General features: G+C 47.0%; 1 protein-coding gene across 3 annotated transcripts in view; it reads right to left on the bottom strand.

Moving 5' to 3' along the window:
• The window catches only part of LOC119956011 (1-phosphatidylinositol 4,5-bisphosphate phosphodiesterase beta-2-like), a 177,018-nt gene that overhangs the window by 15,584 nt on the left and 140,723 nt on the right, over positions 1 to 20,711 (bottom strand). For 2 of the 3 annotated variants that reach the window (XM_038782699.1, XM_038782718.1), the window contains exons 23-27: positions 20,457 to 20,545; positions 16,522 to 16,591; positions 15,065 to 15,118; positions 12,867 to 13,065; positions 4,294 to 4,483 (exon numbers count right to left, since the gene is read on the bottom strand). In XM_038782699.1, coding sequence (XP_038638627.1) covers positions 4,294 to 4,483; positions 12,867 to 13,065; positions 15,065 to 15,118; positions 16,522 to 16,591; positions 20,457 to 20,545 — 602 coding nt within the window. The remainder of the gene's footprint in view (positions 1 to 4,293; positions 4,484 to 12,866; positions 13,066 to 15,064; positions 15,119 to 16,521; positions 16,592 to 20,456; positions 20,546 to 20,711) is intronic. The other variant, XM_038782709.1, reaches the window with a different exon arrangement.

Genomic DNA, 20,711 nt, shown 5'->3' with positions numbered 1-20,711 from the left:
AACAAATAAACATCCTGCTTTCTTTAAAATATCTCCATATCTTCATAACGATATAATCATTAACTTGTTCTATATTGGCCTCGATCTTCACCAAGTTGGGTTGACTTGGGAGGCAGGTGGGTCTTGAATGCTGGATTCCCAACACCGTTCCCAAGCTACATAATTTTCAAGAGCCTTTAAAAGGGGGCGGGGTTGCATTGTTAGTAAGGAATTAAGTTAAATCGATAGCAAGGAGCGATATAGGATCAGAAGGCATAGAATCTCTGTGGGTAGAGTTGAGGAATCGCAAAGGTAAAAAGACCCTGATGGGAGTTACGTACAGGCCCCCTAGCAGTAGTCAGGATGTGGGGCAGAAAATAAATCAGGAGATAGAAAAGGCATGTAAAAAAGGCAATATCACACGAATCATGGTGGGCTTCAATATGCAGGTGGACCGGGAAAGTCAGGAAAAAGAAAAAGAATTTGTGGAATGTCTAAGAGATGTTTTTTTGGAGCAGCTTGTGGTAGAGCCTACTGGGGAAATGGCAATTCTGGATTTGGTGATGTGTAATGAGGCAGACTTGATGAGGGAACTTAAGGTGAAGGAACACTTAGGGAGCAGTGATCACAATATGATCAAATTTACCCTGCAGTTTGAGAGGGAGAAGCTGCAATCAGCTCTAACGGTATTACAATTAAATAAGGGTAACTACAAAGACATGAGGGAGGAGCTGGCCAGAGTTGATTGGAGAAGGAGCCTAGCAGGGAAGACAGTGGAACAGCAATGGCGGGAGATTTGGGGGTTATTAGGGAGGCACAACAGAAATTCATCCCAAGGAGGAGGAAACAGGTTAAGGGCAGGACAAGGCATCCATGGCTGATGAGGGAAGTCAAGGACAGCATAAAAGCAAAAGAAAAAGCAGACAAAATGGTGTGGTTTAGTGGGAAACCAGAGGATTGGGAAGCCTTTAAAAGCGAGCAGAGGACAACTAAAAAAAGCAACAAGGGGGAGAAGATGAAGTATAAGTGCAAGCTAGCTAGTAATATAAAGGAAGAAAGGAAGAGTTTTTTTCAATATATAAAAGGTAAGAGAGAGGCAAAAATAGACATTGGATCACTGGATATGTGGCTGGAGAAGTAATAATAGGAAACAAATAAATGGCAGACGAACTGAATAGTTACTTTGCATCAGTCTTCACGGTGGATGTTGAAAGTGGCATTGATATTACAGCAACAGTAATGAAATTAATGTCAAGTGGAGATGGTTAGATTCTTTATTTTTAGATATGGTCATTGCCTGGCACTTGTGTGATACAAATGTTACTTTGTCACTCATCAACCCAAGCCTGAATATTGTCCAGGTCTTGCTGCATATGGACACAGACTGTTTCAGTCTTGGAGGAACCACAAATGGTGAACTTTGTGTAGTCATCGTGAACATCCCCACTTCTGACCAATTGGTGAAGTAAGGTCATTGATGAAGCAGCTGAATATAGTTGGGCCTTAGATATTAATCTGAGAAAAACCTGCAGCGATACCCTGGGAATAGGATTATTGACCTCCAACAACCACAACCATCTTCCTTTGTTCTCAGTATGACTCCAATCCGTGGAGCGTTTTCCATGATTCCCATTGACTTTGGTTTTGCTTGGGCCCTTGATGCCACATTCGGTCAAATGTTGCCTTAATGTCAAGGGCAGTAACTCTCATCTCACCTCTTGAGTTCAGCTCTTTTTTCCATGTTTAGACCAAGACTGTAATGAGGTCAGGAGCTGTGTGGCCTTGGCAGAATGGAAACAGTGAACAGGTTATTGCTGTGGAAGTGCCGCTTTGATGTGGAGATGCCGGCGTTGGACTCAGGTGGGCACAGTAAGAAGTCTTACAACACAAGGTGAAAGTCCAATAGGTTTGTTTTGAATCACTAGCTTTCGGAGTGCAGCTCTTTCATCAGGTGAGCGAAGAGGTGGGTTCCACAAACACATATACAGACAAAGTCAATAATGCAAGATGATACTATGAATGCGAGTCTTTGCAGGTAATTAAGTCTTTATAGGTCCAGACGGTGCGACTGGAGAGAGTGATAATCACAGGTTAAAGGGGTGTGAATTGTCTCAAGTCAGGACAGTTGGTAGGATTTCACAAGCTCAGGTTAGACGTTGGGGGGTGAACGTAATGAGACATGAATCCAAGTTCCCGGTTGAGGCCGTGCAGAACTTGATTATCAATTCTGCTCGTCGATTCTGCGTTGTTGCATGTCTTAAAGGCCGCCTTGGAGAACGCTTACCCGAAGATCAGAGGCTGAATGCCCTTGACTGCTGAAGTGTTCCCAAACTGGAAGGGAACATTTCTGCCTGGCAATTGTCACGCAATATCAGTTCATCCGTTGTCACAGCGTCTGCACGGTCTCACCAATGTACCACGCCTCAGGACATCCTTTCCTGTGCTGCTTGATAGCACTGTTGATAATACCATCTATCACTTAGCTGATGATCAAGAGTTGACGGCCAGGTTGAATTTGACCTGCTTTTTGTGGACAGGACATACTTGGATAATGTTCTACATTGCAGTGTAGATGCCAGTGTTGTAGCTGTACTGGAACAGCTTGACTAGGGCATAGCTAGTCCTGGAGCACAAGTCTTTAGTATTACTACTGGAATATTGTCAGGGCCCATAGCCTTTGCAGTAACCAGTGTCACCAGCCGTTTCTTGACATCACGTGAAGTGAATCAAATTAGCTGAAGACTGGTATCCGTAATGCTGGGGACCTCTGGAGGAGATCAAAATGGATCATCCACTCGGCACTTCTGGCTAAATATTATTGCAAATGCTTCAGCCTTATCTTTTGCACTGATGTGCTGTGCTCCCCATGATTGAGAATGGGAATGTTTGTGGAGCCTCCTCCTCCAATTCATTGTTTAATTGTCCACCACCATTCACAAGTGGATGTGGCAGAACTGCAGAGCTTAGATCTGACCTGCTGGTGCGATCACTCAGCTCTGTGTATCGCAAACTGTTCCTGCTGTTTGGCACGCAAGTGTTGTAGCTTCACTAGGTTGACACTTAGGTGGTTGTATTTGACCAGCACAGATGCAATGGGCCCAAGGGCCTTTTCTGTGCTGTAGACCTCTGTGACTCTATGACTCAATGACACCTCATTTTCAGCCAAAGCTCGTGTAGCTCCTGGAATGCCCTCCTGCACTCTCATTGAACCAGAGTTAATCCCCTGGTTTGATGGTAATGGTAGAGTGGGGGATATGCAGGGCCATGAGGTTATAGTCCGTTAGCTTGATACACACTGCAGTGCAATTGTGTGATGTGTCATCCTGGATACTTATGTGTACTTGCACAGAACAATATAGTTCCAAATATTGTTGAATAATATATAAAGGAGCATGTGTTTGAAGCCTTTTAGCAGCCTTTTGCCTGGTCTAGGTGTCGAATCCTTTGCTTGTAGAGTGTCTCAGACAAAGGCCTTGTTTCCATGGTAACGTAGGCCTGCTCCTATTGCAGATAGCCATACTTGAACCTGCAACAGAATTTCTGGATATCTTCAAACCATGAAAATGGGATGGTGCACCCCCCATCACCTATCCATAGGGTTTAGGGAAGAAGCATTTCCAAGGTATTCAGGCTAGGAAAATCCATCCCATCCTGCCCTTGGCCAAGCTCTGAATAATGAGGGGTGGCGGAAGCACTAGATAATGGCCAAAGTTGGGGGGTCATGGCTGAAAGCATGAGTTATCACCTCAACTATCAAAAGTGTTAGAACATAGAACATAGAACAGTACAGCACAGAAGAGGCCCTTCGGCCCTCGATGTTGCGCCGAGCAATGATCACCCTACTCAAACCCACGTATCCACCCTATACCCGTAACCCAACAACCCCCCTCCCCCCCTTAACCTTACTTTTTAGAACACTACGGGCAATTTAGCATGGCCAATCCACCTAACCCGCACATCTTTGGACTGTGGGAGGAAACCGGAGCACCCGGAGGAGACCCACGCACACACGAGGAGGACGTGCAGACTCCGCACAGACAGTGACCCAGCCGGGAATCGAACCTGGGACCCTGGAACTGTGAAGCATTTATGCTAACCACCATGCTACCGTGCTGCCCAACACGTGCTACCGTGTTGTGCAACATGTGTGATTTCCAAGCGAACACAAAGGACCTGTGTTAGAGTGGATTACATTAAATCCTGCATCCCAACAGAGTATGAAAATGGCATACAGCAAATCCCACACACCAACAGAGTATAAAAATGGATCAATTATATTCGCAAACAACAACAGCGCTGTCCCCAGTACTGTACCTCAGTGATGTGTTGTTCTTTTCGGTCCCTGATGAGTTTGTACTGCTCTGTGTGCACTCGCTGTAAATCTGCCTGCATTTTATCCCTGAGCTCACTCCCTCTCTCAGCTGCTGCCCCATTACTTGACATGCTGTCCGGAGGGGTCAGGGATTCCCCACAAATTGCACTCTCATGAATGTTTCCAAGACTCCTGTAAGAGCAAGAGATACAGCACCAGTTAACTGTCTGTGTGCTTAATTTGGTGACACAACTATATTTATATCACAATTCAGGAAAGCTAAGGAAACTCACCCACTGAAACGATCAATGCCAGTACACCAGCAGAGTGTAAGAATGGACTACAGTAAATTCCCATAATACAGTATGAGAATGGTTTACAGTAAATCCCCATATCCCAGCAGTGTGAGGGTGGATTACAGTAAATCACTATAATCCCAGCAGAGTGTGAATGGTTTAGAGTAAATCCCCATAATGCCAGCAGAGTGTGAATGGTCTAGAGTAAATCCCCATAATCCCAGCAGAGTGTGAGAATGGGTTACGGAAAATACCGATAAACCCAGAGAGTGTGAGAATGGATTAGAGTAAATCTCCATAATCCCAGCAGAGTGTGAGAATGGACGACAGTAAATTCCCATAATATAGTAGAGTACGAGAATGGATTACAGTAAATACCCATAATTCCAGCAGAGTGTGAGAATGGGTTACAGTAAATACCGATAATCCCATCAGAATGTGAGAATGGGTTACAGAAAATACCCATAAACCCAGAGAGTGTGAGAATGGATTAGAGTAAATCCCCATAACCCCAGCAGAGTGTCTAAATGGGTTACAGTAAATACCCATAATCCCAGCAGAGTGTGAGAATAGATTACAGTAATTACAACCCAGCAGAGTTAGAATTGATGTTGGAACAAGAAAGAGGAAAGGAATTTGCAGGAGAGAGTAGAGTAGGAGGAGGAGATACAGAATGGTGAAGGTGGCTGGATATTTACACGAGGTGAGATACAGTAAGGAAAATGATATACTAGAAAGGGAGGAAAAGAAAGGGGGAAGGCGATATAGAAAGGGGAGTGGAAGTGGGGTATAGCTACGAGCTGTGGGTACAAAAGGGACGATGCAGGTACCATCGTCCAAGGAATCTAGATCAGTGCTGGAAAGGCCAATAGGAACTTTTTTAATTTGTACAAACACAGTAGTAAGTGGCTCTCAAGTGAAGTTTGAAGCTTAAACCAATCTTAAGAGTTGGGGCCTGTGAGATCCTTGGTGTGACATAATCGTAAGAAATAGGAAAAGGAGTGGACCATTCGGCCCCTTGAGCCTGCTCCGCCATTCAATAGTGTCATAACTAATCTGACATTTCTCATGTCCACTTTCCTGCCCTTTCCCCATAACCCTATATTCCCGCCACAGCTCTCTAGGGAAAGGAGTTTCAAACATTCACAACCCTCTGAAAGAAGATGGCCGTGATTCTCCGAGCCCGCACCGGATTGGAGAATCGCCGATGAAGCGGGAAATTCCCGCCACGCCGCTCCAATGCCACAACACGATTCTTTGGCGACTGGAGAATCAGCAGCAATTGTGCCTGCGCAGTCGACGCGACTCCGGCTGCGGCAATTCTCCGCGGCCGGCCAAATTTCCGCCGAGTTCCGCCGGCATGGCTCCAACCTGGTACCACCCGGCGGGAGCTCGGACCCATGGCCACGGTGGCCATCCTGGTGCGGGGGGCCTGGGGGAATCTGACTTCAGGAGGGGGCCTCCACGCGTCCAGACCCGTGATCGGGGGCTATCAATCGGCAGGCGCCCGCGATCTGGAGGGGGCCTACCTCCTTCTGCGCGGGCCCGCTGTAGGTCTCTGCCATGTTGCGCGACACCGGCACAGATACGGCATCACGCACATGCGCCGGCGTGGAGACGGCCGTCGTGCACATGCGTGGGGCACTCCGGCGCCGTGCTGGCCCCCTGAGGACTGCTGGGCCAGGAGGTCCGTTGACGCCGGCGTCCACCACTCCGGTGTTTACACCGACGTCAACACTTGCCCGGGAGTTCGGAGAATCCCGGCCGATATTCCTCCACATCTCAATCTTACATTAGCACCCCTTTATTCTGAGACTATGCCCTCTGGTCCTAGACTATCCCATGAGGGGAAACATCCTCTCAGTCATGCCCCTTAAGAATCCATTTATTCTTCTATATTCCAATGAGTAGAGTCCCAACCTGTTTAACCTTTGCTCGTAAGACAATTCCTCAGTACTGGGCATCATTCTAGCGAACCTATTCTGAACCGCCTCCAATAAAATAATGGTCAGGGTGCTCCATTTGGGAGACTTATGGCGAGATTCTCAGTCCAGCGACACCAGAATCGCGAATCGTGATTGGGTGTCAGCCGCAAATCGAAGTCGGCGCCGATCGCCCAACAGAACTCCGGTGCCTCGATGGCAGCATGAATGTGTTCCACACCCCTGCACCTGCATGGGCATGCAAAACATGCAGTAGCACTAGTCAACATATCATTAACAGGCCCGACCCAGTAGTCTCTGGCCTCCCACGATGCTTCAGCTCAGCCAGGTGGAAGTCACACCAGCGCGGTTCACTTGTGATATTTAAAAACGGGTACCGGATGCCATGGCTGCTGAGGGAGCGAGAGGAGGTAAGAAAAGTTCTCAAAGGCTCAACAGTGGGCTGACAGTTGTGCCGCTGGCTTGGCAGTGGGGCATCAGCCAGGACCAGGGGAAGTAGTGGGGAGATGGGCCATGGGTTTGGGGTGTTCCCCACTGGGTCCAGGATGTCTTAAATTATCTTAATAATCTTTATTGTCACAAGTAGGCTTACATTAACATTGCAATGAAGTTACTGTGAAAAGACCCTAGTCGCCATATTCCAGCGCCTGTTCGAGTACACACAGGGAGAATTCAGAATGTCCAATTCACCTAACAGCACGTCTTTCGGGACTTGTGGGAGGAAATCCTGCTGGCGGGCTGTTACACGGCCCACCCAAGGAGGGCATCCACTGTAGACCCCACAGGATGGCGCAGCACAGGGGCTGCAGGGCGTATCACTGAACATAGAACATAGAACAGTACAGCACGGAACAGGCCCTTCGGCCCTCAATGTTGTGCCGAGCCATGATCACCCTACTCAAACCCATGTATCCACCCTATACCCGTAACCCAACAACCCCCCTTAACCTTACTTTTATTAGGACACTACGGGAAATTTAGCATGGCCAATCCACCTAACGCGCACATCTTTGGACTGTGGGAGGAAACCGGAGCACCGGGGAGGACGTGCAGACTCCACACAGACAGTGATCCAGCCGGGAATCGAACCTGGGACCCTGGAGCTGTGAAGCATTTATGCTAACCACCATGCTACCCTGCTGCCCACTGGCATGGGTAGCGCTAGTCATTGGTGCGCCTGGGGTGTTGCCAACTTGTCTGCCTGGTGGGGCATCATGACGGGGGGGGGGGGGGGAAGGGTGCTGGGTGTGGGGTTGGGGTGTGTGGGGCTGGGGGTGTTGTCAGGGGCACAGAGCTGGTGACTCATCCGGGCCGCCCTGAGGAAGTTATGCAGCTTCTTCCGTACTGCTGTACGGTCCACGCTGAGCTCTGCGCTGGCAAACTTCGTGGCCGCTCTCCAGAATGCCATCTTCTTGGCTGGAATGAGAGTGTGAGGAGAGGGGCCGGCTTCTATGTGGCTGTAGCTTGTCAGTCTCTTGAGTGTCATTCCTGGCCCCAGCGAATCACACACCGGCATACGTTGGAATTGCACTAGTTCCACGTGGCCACAAGTGCTGGCCTATTAGCATGTCCTGCATGGCTCCCGCAGTCGCACCCCCATCGAGACTGTGGAACACCCCCATTCAGTCTTGGCTTCAGCTCTCAAACAGACAATTGTTTGCCCCAAGTGTTCCCACTGAGACTATATAGCATGTGATTCGCATTTTTAGTGGGGCGTTATTTACCACAACATGAGTGCAAACAGCTTCTTCCCATTTGTTCCGTGATTCACAAAATGAAAATGGGTCAGCTCTCGGTCGCTGTGAATTGAAAGCAATTCCTGTCCTTGCGGGCGGTGTAACTATTGGGGCTGGACTTCCTCAAAAATCTCTAATGGACCATAAAACCATAGGATATAGGGCACGATTTACTGGCTGCATCCCGCTGGAATCGGAACCGGACACGGCAGGTAGGTCCTGGAAGAGGCCTCTCCTGGGATTCCGGATGGTCGTTACTTCTCATGAGATCTAATGAAATGGTCGGGACCCAGGCTTGCAGAGTTAAATGACTGGAGGCTCCCGGGTATCTGGGCAGGGTGGCATCCTGGCACTGCTGATGCCACCCAAGCACCTTGGGTGCCACTGGCACTGCCAGAGTGCCCAGATGATGCTGCCAGGCTGGCAAGGGCACTGCTATGGTGCCAGGCTGGCAATGCCAGCGTGCCCAGGTTATATTTTGCCCACGCCGGGAATGGTCCCATGTGACTTGGGGTGCAGGGGCCTCAAGGACACCCCAACAGAGGAATTGGGGTGTTGGGGACATCCGGGGGTCGTGTCGGGGGGGGGGGGGGGGGGGGGGGGGGAGATCGGGGCGCCATTTCTCTTCCTGCATTGAGGAGCACCGCTCGTCAGGATTCCTCAGTGCAGGAAATTATGCTAAGTGCGGCCTAGGGGGCGTTCCCCGTTGAGGCCTGAAAGAAACCCAGAGTACAGTTAGATAGCGCAGTCATTCCTGGTGCTACAAGCATCGAGTTAGCAATGGTTGGTTTATCTCTCTTCAGATCCTCTCTCCTTACTGGGATATATTTTTGCTCAAAGTTACCTGTCTGCCACAGGGCAGCACGGCGGCGCAGTGGTTAGCACTGCTGCCTCACGGCGCCGAGGTCCCAGGTTTGATCCCGGCTCTGGAACACTGTCCTTGTGGAGTTTGCATATTCTCCCCGTGTTTGCGTGCGTTTCGCCCCCAAAACTCAAAGATGTGCAGGCTAGGTGGATTGGCCACACTAAATTGCCCCTTAATTGGAAAAAATGAATTGGGTACTCTAACTTTATATATTTTTTAAAATGTCTGCCACTGCTGGTTTACTGTCTTTTGTGCTAATCTACCACCCAGTCCAATTGTAATTCCCGTTATTTAAGCTCAACACAGTTGTTCCTGACCCACATTTCTCACTCTCAAACTGAATATTAAATTCTATCATAGAATCATAGAATTCTTACTGTGAAGAAGGAGGCCATTCAGCCCATTGAGTCTGCACCAACCCTCTACAAGAGCCCCCATGCCCCACCCTAGCCCCATAACCCAGTAACCCTACCTAACTTTTTGGACAGTAAGGGGCAATTTAGCATGGCCAATCCATCTAACCTGCACATCTTTCGACTGTGGGAGGAAACCGGTGCACCCACAGGGAGAAAGTACAAACTCCACACAGTCACCCAAGGCCGGAATTGAAGCCGGGTCCCTGGCACTATGAAGCATCAGTACTAACCACTGTGCCACTGCACTGCTATCATCATTACTTCCTAGGGGTACTTTTACTCTGAGGCCATTTATTAAACCTGCCTCATTACCCATTGCCAGATCCAAGATGCCTGTTCCCTAGTTGGCTCCATGACATACTGCATAAGAGACTATCCCTAATACACTCTATGAATTTGTTGTCATAGCTACCCTTTCCAACTTAATTAACCCAATCAACATGAAGATTAAAGCAGTGTTTTTCAAACTTTTTTTCCGGGGACCCATTTTTACCAACCGGCCAACCTTCGGGACCCAACCTGGCCGACCTTGGCGACCCACGCCGGCCGACCTTGGCGACCCACGCGGCCAACCTTCGCGACCCACGCCGGTCGACCTTTGCGGCCCACGCCAGCCGACCTGCGCGACCCACCATTTTCTCTTACCTCATTTGTTGCTGACAAAAGTGGAGGAAATGGTTTTGGGTCCCTTTGGCCCCAATGGTCCCTTTGGCCCCCTGAATTTGAAAAAATAAGGCTGCGACCATATAAAAAAATGTGGACGCACTGCGCATGTGTGCCCGATCATTGGTGCGCATGCGCATAATTTTGCGCATTCTCACCGATGATGGGGCACGCATGCGCAGTGCGGTCAAACTTATTTAGCTGTTCCTGGCCATTTTGAAGGCCGCTCGCAGCCGGCATTATTAAAAGCCGGCTGATGCGACTTTTGAGCGCGGATTTGCGCGATCGGGAGCGCCGTGACGGACGGCTCCGCCACCCTCCCGACGCCTGCCCGCAACCCACCCCCACCCCTGAGTTTGACAATGCCTGGATTAAATTAACCTACAATTATTGCTTTATTCTTTTTATATGCTTCTATTATTTGTTAATTTATACCCTTTCCTACAGTGTGGTTACTGTTTGGGGTCGAAACACTATTCCTACCAAGATCTTTTTTTCTCTTGCTGTTTTGTTCCTCCCTCCAAATGGACTCTACATCAAATGAATCTCGTTCATCTCTCATAACTGTCCTCATTTCATCTCTTATTAACAGTGCTACCCCACCACCATTTCCTGCCCTCCTGACTTTCTGAAAGGTCAAATGTCCCTGAAAACGAAGTTCCCAATTTTGATCTCCCTGTAATCATGTCCCTGTAATGGCTATGAGATCACATCCATTTACCATGATTTGCGCTGTCAGTTCATTTATCTTATTCCGAATACTTTGTGCATTAAAATACAAAGCCTTTCGGCTTGCCTTTTAGCCATTTTTAATCATCCTAACTTTTCTTTGTACTGTGGCCCTATTTGCCTCTTTCCCTTGTTTACCCTGTCTACTGTTTTTGCATTTTACTGTTCTTTCTTTTATTTACTGTCCTTTTTTCTCTTTCCCTTGTCACCCTGCTTAGGTTGCCAATCCCTTGGCATTCTAGTTTAAACCCTCACAAGCCAATCTAGCAAATACTCCCCCTGGGACATCAGTCCCGGCCCTGCCCAGGTGTAACCCATCTAGTTTGTACAGGTCCCACCTCCCCCTGAACTGGTCCCAATGAAACCCTCCCCCTCACACCATCTCTTCAACCATGTATCCATCCAACATATCCTGCTACTCCTACTCTGACTAGCACATGGCACTGGTAGTAATCCATGGATCACTAGCTTTGAGGTCCAACTTTTCAACTTACTTCCCAACTCTCTAGATTCTTCATTTAGGACATCATCCCATTTTTTACCTATGTCGTTGGGAGCAAAGTATACCATGACCACTGGTTGTTCATCCTCCCCCTCCAGAATGTCCTGTACCCGCTCTGAGACATCCTTGACCCTAGTACCAAGGAAGCAACATACCATCCTGGAGTCTCATTTGCGGCCTCAGAAACGCCTATCTATTCCCCTTGCAATTGAATTCTCTATAACTATTGCATTCCCACACTTCTTATTCTTCCCCTTTCAGCAGAACCAACCGTGGTGCAACAAATTTGGCTGTTGCTGCTTTCCTCTGAGAGACTATTCCTCTCAACAATATCCAAAGCAGTATATCTGTTTTGCAGGGGAATGGCCATTAGATTCCTGCACTTGCCTGCCTGATTCTCTTGCTCTGCCTGGTGGTCATCCATTCCCTTCCTGCCTGGGGAAGTCTGAGCCTCCGGTGTGACCAGGGCCGGGATTCTCCGAAACCCTGGCCAAGTGTTGACACCGGGGTAAACACCGGAGTGGTGCATGTCGGCGTCAATTGGCCGCCTGGCCCAGCGATCCAGCAGCGCTCAGGGGGTCAGCATGGCGCTGGAGTGCTCCATGCTGCTCAAGCGCCGAAAGGCAGCCCTGCACTGCCGGCGCGGGTCCGTGCATGCACGTGACAGCCATCTCCATGCAGGCACATGCGCGCGACGCCATCTCCGTGCCAGCGTTTCCGCGTGGTCGCCATTTCCTCGCTGGCGCCAAGCAACATGGAGGAGCCCTACAGTGGGCCCGCGCGGAAGGAGGTAGGCCCCCTCTAGATCGCGGGTGCCCGCCGATCGGTAGCCCCCGATCGCGAGCCTGGACGCCATGGAGGCCCCCCCCCCCGGAGTCTGATCCCTCCCACCCTCTCCCACCAGGACGGCCACCGCGGCCACATGTCCAAGTTCCCGCTGGATGGTACCAAGTTGGAACCACGCTGGCGAGAATCGGCAGGAATTCGGCCGGTCAACCGCAGAGAATCGCCGCGGGGGCCTCCTGTGCGGTTGGGATGGACGCCAATTCTCCGGTCACTGGAAAATCGCATTCCGGCAGGAATTTCCCATATCACCGCCGATTCTGCGACCTGGAGCAGGCTCGGAGAATCGCGGCCCATGTCTCTATATGTGCGTTCCACAGTACTCTACCATTCAGTATATGGGCCAGCATACAGTATACTGTGTATGGGGAATTTGATGAGTTGAAAGGATGTGGAGTTGGATGAAGTACAGAATGTATGTGCAACCATAGGGAATTGGATGAAGTACCGAATGTATGTGCAGCCATAGGGAATTGGATGGAGTACAGAGTGTTTGTGCAACCACAGGGAATTGGATGGGTTACAGTGTGTGTGAAAGGGTGAGAAGTTGGGTGGGCTGCAGTGTTAAACTGGCATGCTTACCATTTTTTCCTGAATCCTTTGCTAAGACTGACATTTTTCTTGCGTAGTTCGGAGAAGCTGCTGGAATATTTCTGTATCACATCATCTTTCTTCTTCTGACATTTCCTCTCCAGTTCCTTCAGTTCCTTCTCTTGCTTCTTCTGTACTTTGACAAAGGCCTTGTGAGTCTTAAGCTCATCTATAGTCAGGGGCTCCAACTCTGGGAGAAAGAAAGAAATAATTTCAATAGATTGGAGAGCACAGACACCCCAGAACTGGCAGCAGTGAATGATCACATAGGGTGAGGCCTAGGGTTGAGAAAACAGAAAAATCTTAATCAGGAACCTCAGCGATTTCAAACTTACCCTCCTCAGGTTTTAAAGAGACAGGACAGGAAAGTGGGTGAGTAATCCATCCTGAGGCGGTGGGTCGGACATTGAAATATTTTAAGGAGGCTGTGTACAGCCATCGTAAAAATTATTTATTCTTTAAATCCATGATAACTAGATTTTCCAGGCCTCAGGAATCCTGGTAGTTAATAGGAGGCTGATTCCAGGAGGAAAGTGCTTTCACTGCACTGATTGTGGGCCTGGAAGAAGAGGAATGTTTCCGCCAGGGCCAAAAAGCTTAACCTGTAAAACCTGCCACCATGTGTCTGCAATAGGACCACCTCGCCTGAGAAACTTCTCCATTTCCCCACCTCTCCCCCTCGATCTCCCCAGCCATCATCTCATCCCCGCCACCTAACAAAGAGAACAAAAAAAAGTACAGCACAGGAACAGGCCCTTCAGCCCTCCAGGCCTGTGCCGATCATGATGCCCTGACTAAAAAAAAACCTGCCCTTACTCGGACTGTATCCCTCTATTTCCTCCCTATTCATGTACCCATCAAGATGCCTCTTAAATGCTGCTAATGTGCCTGCTTCCATCACATACTCTGGCAGTGCATACCAGGCACCCACCACTCTGTGTGAAAAACATTCCCCGTACATCTCCCTTAAACTTTCCCCCTCTTACTTTGAACCTGTGCCCCCTTGGAAGATTATAAGACCATAAGACATAGGAGCAGAATTAGGCCACTCGGCCCTTCGAGTCTGCTCCGCCATTCAATCATAGCTGATATTTTTCTCATTCCCATTCTCCTGCCTTTTCCCCATAACTCCTGATCCCCTTATTAATCAAGAACCTATACACCTCTGTCTTAAAGACACTCAGTGATTTGGCCTCCTTTAATCTGAGATTGTAATTGACACTTCCACCCTTGGAAAAAGCCTCTAATTATCCACCCTGTTATGCCTCTCATAATTTTGTAGGCTCTATCAGGTCTCCCCTCAGCCTCCGTATTTCCAGTGAAAACAATCTTAGTTTATTTAAACTCTCCTCGTAGCCAACAACCTTGAGAGCAGGCAACATCTTGGTGAACCTTCTTTGCATTTTCTCCAAAGCTTTCACATCCTTCAGATAATGTGGTGACCAGAACTGCATACAATACTCCAAATGTGACCTAACCAAGGTTTTATACAGCTGCAACAAATTTTCCAACCCCTGTACTCAATGTCCTGGCTGATGAAGGCAAGCATGCCATATGCCTTCTTAATCACCTTTGCCACTTTTAGGCAACTGTGGACCTGCACACTCGGATCCCTCTGTATGTTAATGTTCCTGAGGGTTCTGCCATTTACAGTATGTCATAACTGGGTTTGATCCTCCAAAATGCATTACCTCACATTTGTCCGGATAAACTCCATCTGCCATTTCTGTACCCAAGTCTCCAATCTATCTATATCCTGTTGTATCCTCTGACAATCCTCGGCACTATATCAGCAACTCCACCAATCTTCGTGTCATCCGCAAACTAACTAATCAGACCACCCACATTTTCCTCCAGATCATTTATATTAACTACAAACAACAGAGTCCCAGCACCAATCCCTACAGAACACCACTAGCTACAGATCTCCATTCTGAAAAACACCCTTTCACCACGACTCTCTTATCTTCTATAACCAAGCCAGTTCTGTATCCATCTAGCCAGCCCACCCCTTGACACCCTACCTGCTCCTCCACTGTCACTTTCTGCTGTCGGCTTTCCCAACCAACAGGGGGTGAGCCCATCCAAAATTGAAACGTGTCAGTTTTCCGTTTTTTTCTGAGTTTCCTTAACCTCCACCCTTCCACACTAAACACAGAGCCCTGTAAATGTTAGAGCCACTGACTTACCTGTGGTGTCTTTAGAGGATTCTTCATTCCCAAGACAAGTTGGAGTGTTGGGAGCTGGAAGAAAAGTAGATAGTTTGGGTACTGTGGTCTGAATTCATCCAAATAATCCCTGCCTCCACTCCCAACGCAGACTTTTGGCTGAGCAGAGGGCTTGACAGTTCTCATCAGCAACACCAGAGGGTGGTCTCGCACCATCTTTGTGACTCAGAGGTCACAGCTCAAAATTGTGTTCAGCTACGTTTATCTTTGAGGCGGTTATATTACAGGGGCAGTTGCAACGGTGTCGCTTGTTTACTCTCTCTGCTCCTTTCATCATCTGCTTGGCCAACCCTTGGTTATCTGCTCTTATCTGACATGTCAGCCAGCTCCAGCTCCCTCTCCGCTGTGACTCAGCGGCTGACACTCTTTGTCTCTGAGACAGGAGGTTGTAGATTCAAGTTCCCACTCCAGAGATTAGCACAACATCTAGGCTCACACTCCAGAGCAGTACTGAGGGAATGCTGCACTGTTGAGGTGCTACCTTTCAGGCGAGGCATTAAAAGCTACCAGCTGCTTTCTGCAAAATAGCCCACGATTCGATTGAAAGTCGAGCAGGTGAGCTCTGGTGACCGGGCCAATATTTATCCTTTAAACAGATGATCTGGTCATTGTCAGGTTTACCTCAGTTGTCTGGAGAGCTGTGATGTGGAGCATGGGTTGAATTGCCAGACTGACTGAGGTTATTCATAAGGCTCAACTTTGCCCCTCGCCTGAGGGGTGGTGATCCTCGGGTTAAATCACCCTCTTTGGACAACCTATGATCATCTGGGACTAGGGTGACTTTCCATTGTCACATTTCTGTACATATGGGATCTCACTGTGCAGAAATTGGCTGCTTCCTACATTAAGACAGTGCGTACACTTCAAAAAAGTGTTTCATTGACTGTAAAGAGCGTTGGAATGTCCTGCGCTAGTCAAAGGTTCTATATTAATACAAGTTCTCTGAATTGGCCTTTAATCTTTTTCTTCTGACCTATCACCTTTCAGGGTTTGGTCAGTCCGTGCCCTTCTCCTGAAGTGCCCTGATCTCCAACAGTCCAATCCACAACTGCAAACCACTCACAATAAACACCTGATTGTCCTTGACTTACAAGATCATTCCTCAGTATCACTCAATTCAACAGAGGGGAGGGAAGCAGGATAGGGTGGAGACAGCGGAACTGAGGGTGAATTGAAAATGAAAGCGAAATACTGCGGCTGCTGGAAGTCTGAACTAAGAGAAACTGCTGGAAAAGCTCAGGAGGTGTGGCAGCATCTATGGAGAGAGAAACAGAGAGTTAACGTTTCAAGTCCATAAGACCCTCCTTCAAAGCTTGAGTTGAAAAATGCTGGATTGTCCCAGCTCACCACCTTTGAACTGAATGACTCTCCCCTGAAACCAAAATGAACCCATAAAAAGTGGAGGGATATTTATTTACTGCATGGCTCACTGATGTCCATTGCTCCATTGCCACTCTCCAGCATCTGAGATTTCTCCTCTGGAACACTCTGCAAAGAATGGACAAGATCCATATGTCAATAGCCGTTTCAGCCTCCTCAAGACCTTTAAAACCAGTACACAAAGGAATTTGCACACTACAATCCAATATCAATGGAGCCTGTATTTACATATCTGATAACAAAAAGGTTTGTACATTACACTCCAATATTAAACGAGTCTGTATTACAGAAAGGGGAGTGATTCTCATGACCTTTTTCATTATCTGCTCTTTTAGCACATTGGAATCAGAATAATCCATTGTTTCCCAACAGTGTTCTCTCACTTGTTGGCACCTTTCCCAGAGGCAACACACTTGGTCCCATATATCATCTGTTCAAAGCCAACATACTGTGAATCCCCATCATCACCCCATCTCTCTCCAGTTCTTCTATTATACTCCGGCCTCCGTTGTTTCTGCAATTACACCATCCCCCATCATTCCCATTTCTGCCATTTATCCCCTGTCACTCCCCATTTACTCTATTATCCTCTGTCTTTCACCCACTCCTCTATTATTCCCCCCCATCTCTCACCATTTTCCTTTGATCCCTCCCCATCTCTCACAGTTTCCCCATTATACCCACCTCTCTACTGCTTCCCTATTTTAAAATAAATCATTCAGGAGATGTGGGCATCACTGGCTGGTTCAAAATTTTATTGCCTAAACCTAATACCCCTGAACTGAATAGCTTGCTAGGTCATTTGAGAGGGCATTTAAGAGTCTAGTAGATTGCTGTGGATCTGGATTCATATGTAGGCCAGACCAGGTAAGAACAGCAAATTTCCTTCCCTTAAGGACATTAGTGAACCAGATGGTTTTTACAAAAATCTGCAACGGTTTCATGGTCATCATATATTTCCATATATTTTCATTGAATTCAAATTTCACAAACTGCCTGGATGGGATTCAAACACAGGTCCCCAGAGCATTACCCTGGGTCTCTGGATTATGAGTCCAGTGACAATATCATCACGCTATCGCCTCGCTCAAGTACCAATGATCCCTCACCATTTCCTATTATCCTCCCCCCTCACCATTTCCTTATTATCCCCACTCACCATTTCCCTATTATCCCCCTCACCATTTCCCTATTATCCCCCCTTCTCTCAGCATTTCCCTATTATACCCTGTCACTGATGTCACCAACCCTTTCCCCTATTATCCACCTGTCACTGACCCTTTCCCCTATTATCCTCCTCACCATTTTCCCTATTATCCAACCTTCCACCATTTCTCCTATGTCATGTGAGAGTACCTTTAAGAAATGTTTTTTTTAAATGGCTGCAGTGATGTCAGAGAGTGAGCGGAGCTGGGCTGTCTGTCTGCTTTTACTTTTGCTTTGTGCTCTCTGTTAAAGGGTGTTTTAGTTTTGTTTTGAGAGCTGGATAGCTGCAGGCAAATCAAGGAGCTGTGTAAGGATCTCTCTCTGCAAAGTAAAGTCTGTGATGGAATGGGTAGCGGACAAGAAATCCAAAGTTCGTAGTTTTGCCAGTGGAGATAAAATTTGAGTATTCTTATCAGTGGTAGGTGAACCTTTAAAAGCAAGATTTAGTGGACCTTCTCAAATTGAAAGGAAATTAAGTGAGATGAATTATGTGGTAAAAATGCCAGATAGAAGGGAAACTCACCGAGTGTGTCATGTGAATATGCCTAAAAGGTACTTTGGAAGAGGAGAGAAAAAGGGGGAGGTTTTAGTGATTCTAACTCAAAGTGACGAACCAAATCCAGATGACTTTGAATTTGACATTCCTCAAATTAAATTGGAAAATGAGGATGTTCTTAAAAATTGGGATAAATTGTTGAGTTACCTTCCAGAGGAAAAACAGACTGACCTGGAAGAGTTATTGATATCACATGGGCAAATTTGTGGAGATAAGTTGGGAAGTACTAAAATGGCTATACATGATGTAGATGTGGGAAATGCTGTTCCAATTAAACCACATCCATATAGACTTAACCCTTTAAAATTGGCACAGGTTAACAAAGAGATTGAGAGTATGCTTAAAAATGCCATAATTGAAGTGGGTTGCAGCCAATGGAGCTCACCCATAGTGATGGTACCTAAACCAGATGGTACACAACGGTTGTGTGTGGACTATAGAAAGGTTAATGTAGTTACAAGAACGGACTCTTATCCTATCCCACGTTTGGAGGATTGCATTGAGAAGGTGGGACAATCAGCTTTTATTTCCAAACTGGATTTACTTAAAGATTACTGGCAGGTACCTTTATCCAAAAAGGCGAAGGAGATTTCAGCTTTTGTGACTTCAGATGGTATATACCAAATCAAAGTTATGCCATTTGGCATGAAAAACGCCCCAGCCACATTTCAACGGTTAACTAACAAAGTTGTTTCAGGATTACCCAATTGTGCGGTATACATCAACAATCTGGTAATTTTCGGCCAGACATGGGAAGAACATTTAAAACATCTGATGGAGTTATTTGATCGACTTCAGGAGACGGGTTTGGTGGTAAACCCAGCCAAAAGTGAATTTGGAAAAGCCCAAGTCACTTTCCTTGGCCATATAATCGGACAGGGACGAATGGTCACACAGGATGTGAAACCAACAGTTATTGAGTAGGTTCCGATACCCTCAAGCCAAAGGGAAATAATGGGATTTCTTGGCATGAGTGGATTTGATCGAACATTTGTGCAAAATCTTTGTAGTGTGGTTGCTCCGCTGATGGACTTGCTGAAGAAATGTTGAAAATTTCAATGGACAGCAGAGTTTCAACAGGCATTTGAAGGCCTGAAAGCTGTGATAACCAATGCTCCTGTGTTGGAGAACTACAAGGGACTCTGTGATCAGATTGAACTAAAGCATCTGACTTTAAAGAGAAATGACAAGGCATAGAGAAATGGATGGATCTTGCAGAGACCTTCTTGTTTAAAGAGACTGTCAATCAAGAAGGAGTTCGGTGGAGGAGGAAGAACAAAAATGGACTATGTTATTATTAAATGTTTGCATTTTTTGTTTTGTTAAAAAAAAGTATTTTCATTGTCCATATTTCTTAAAGGAAAGTGAAAAGGTGAAAAATGAAACCATCTTGAAGTTGATGTTTTTTTTCTTGGGGATGGTGTCATGTGAGAGTATCTTTAAGAAATGTTTTTTTTAAATGGCTGCAGTGATGTCAGAGCATGGGTGGAGCTGGGCTGTTTGTCTGCTTTTACTTTCGCTTTGTGCTCTCTGTTACAGGGTGTTTTAGTTTTGTTTTGAGAGCTGGGTAGCTGCAGGCAAAGCAAGGAGCTGTATAAGGATCTCTCTCTGCAAAGTAAAGACTGTCTCCAGATCAATTGGGTGATTTCAAAGTGCTGACTGCTCTCAGTAGTGAATTCAAACCTGATCTCTGTGTTAAAAAGGGTCTTTTGTCTTATGGATGTTCATAAGGAAAGATTAAGGTTTACTTATAGAATATTGTATCTGTGGGGAGGATTGGTGTTGATAGTTGTTAAGATGTTTACTGTGGGTTTATAAAGTGTTAACTGGTTTCATAAAGAAACATTGTTTTAATTTAAAAGTACTTTAGATCTCTGTGGCATCACACCTGCAGAGTGGGCCCATGTGCTCCCCATAACCACAATCTATTAAAAGTTGTAGGTCAGGGGAACTCCATGATATACACTTTGGGATTCTCTAAACCCTGGCCCATAACAACTATTATCTCCCCCTCATCATTTCCCTATTATCACCTGTCTTTCACCCTTTTCCCTATTATCCCTCCCTCACCGTTTCCCCTGTTATCACTCCCTTGCCATTTCCCCCAATATCCTTCCCATTGCTCACAGTTTCTCGATTATCCTCCTGTCTTTTTCCATCACTGTTGCTGTACCTCCCATCTCTCAATGTTTCCCCTCCTGTACACTGTACCTGAGCATCTGCTGCTGATGTCACTTGTGCAGATTGTTTGTTCAATGTGCAGACAAATTCAATTGGGTCAGCCAAAGCCTTTGTTAAATCTACAAAGACAAGCACAGTGTCAAGTATTCTGGCCCCAATCTATGCAGAAATGGACAGATCTGTGAGAATTAGTCCTTCAACATATACCCTCATTTCCTCTATCGATTGCTCTCAATCTCCAGATCCAACCCCCACTTCCATTCACTCATGGGGCAGATATGCAGG

This window comes from Scyliorhinus canicula, chromosome 2 (genome assembly GCF_902713615.1).
Source record: "Scyliorhinus canicula chromosome 2, sScyCan1.1, whole genome shotgun sequence".
NCBI classification, from domain to species: Eukaryota; Metazoa; Chordata; class Chondrichthyes; order Carcharhiniformes; family Scyliorhinidae; genus Scyliorhinus; species Scyliorhinus canicula.
Note: the sequence above shows the minus strand (reverse complement) of the source record. Positions and strands in the feature narration are given on the sequence as shown.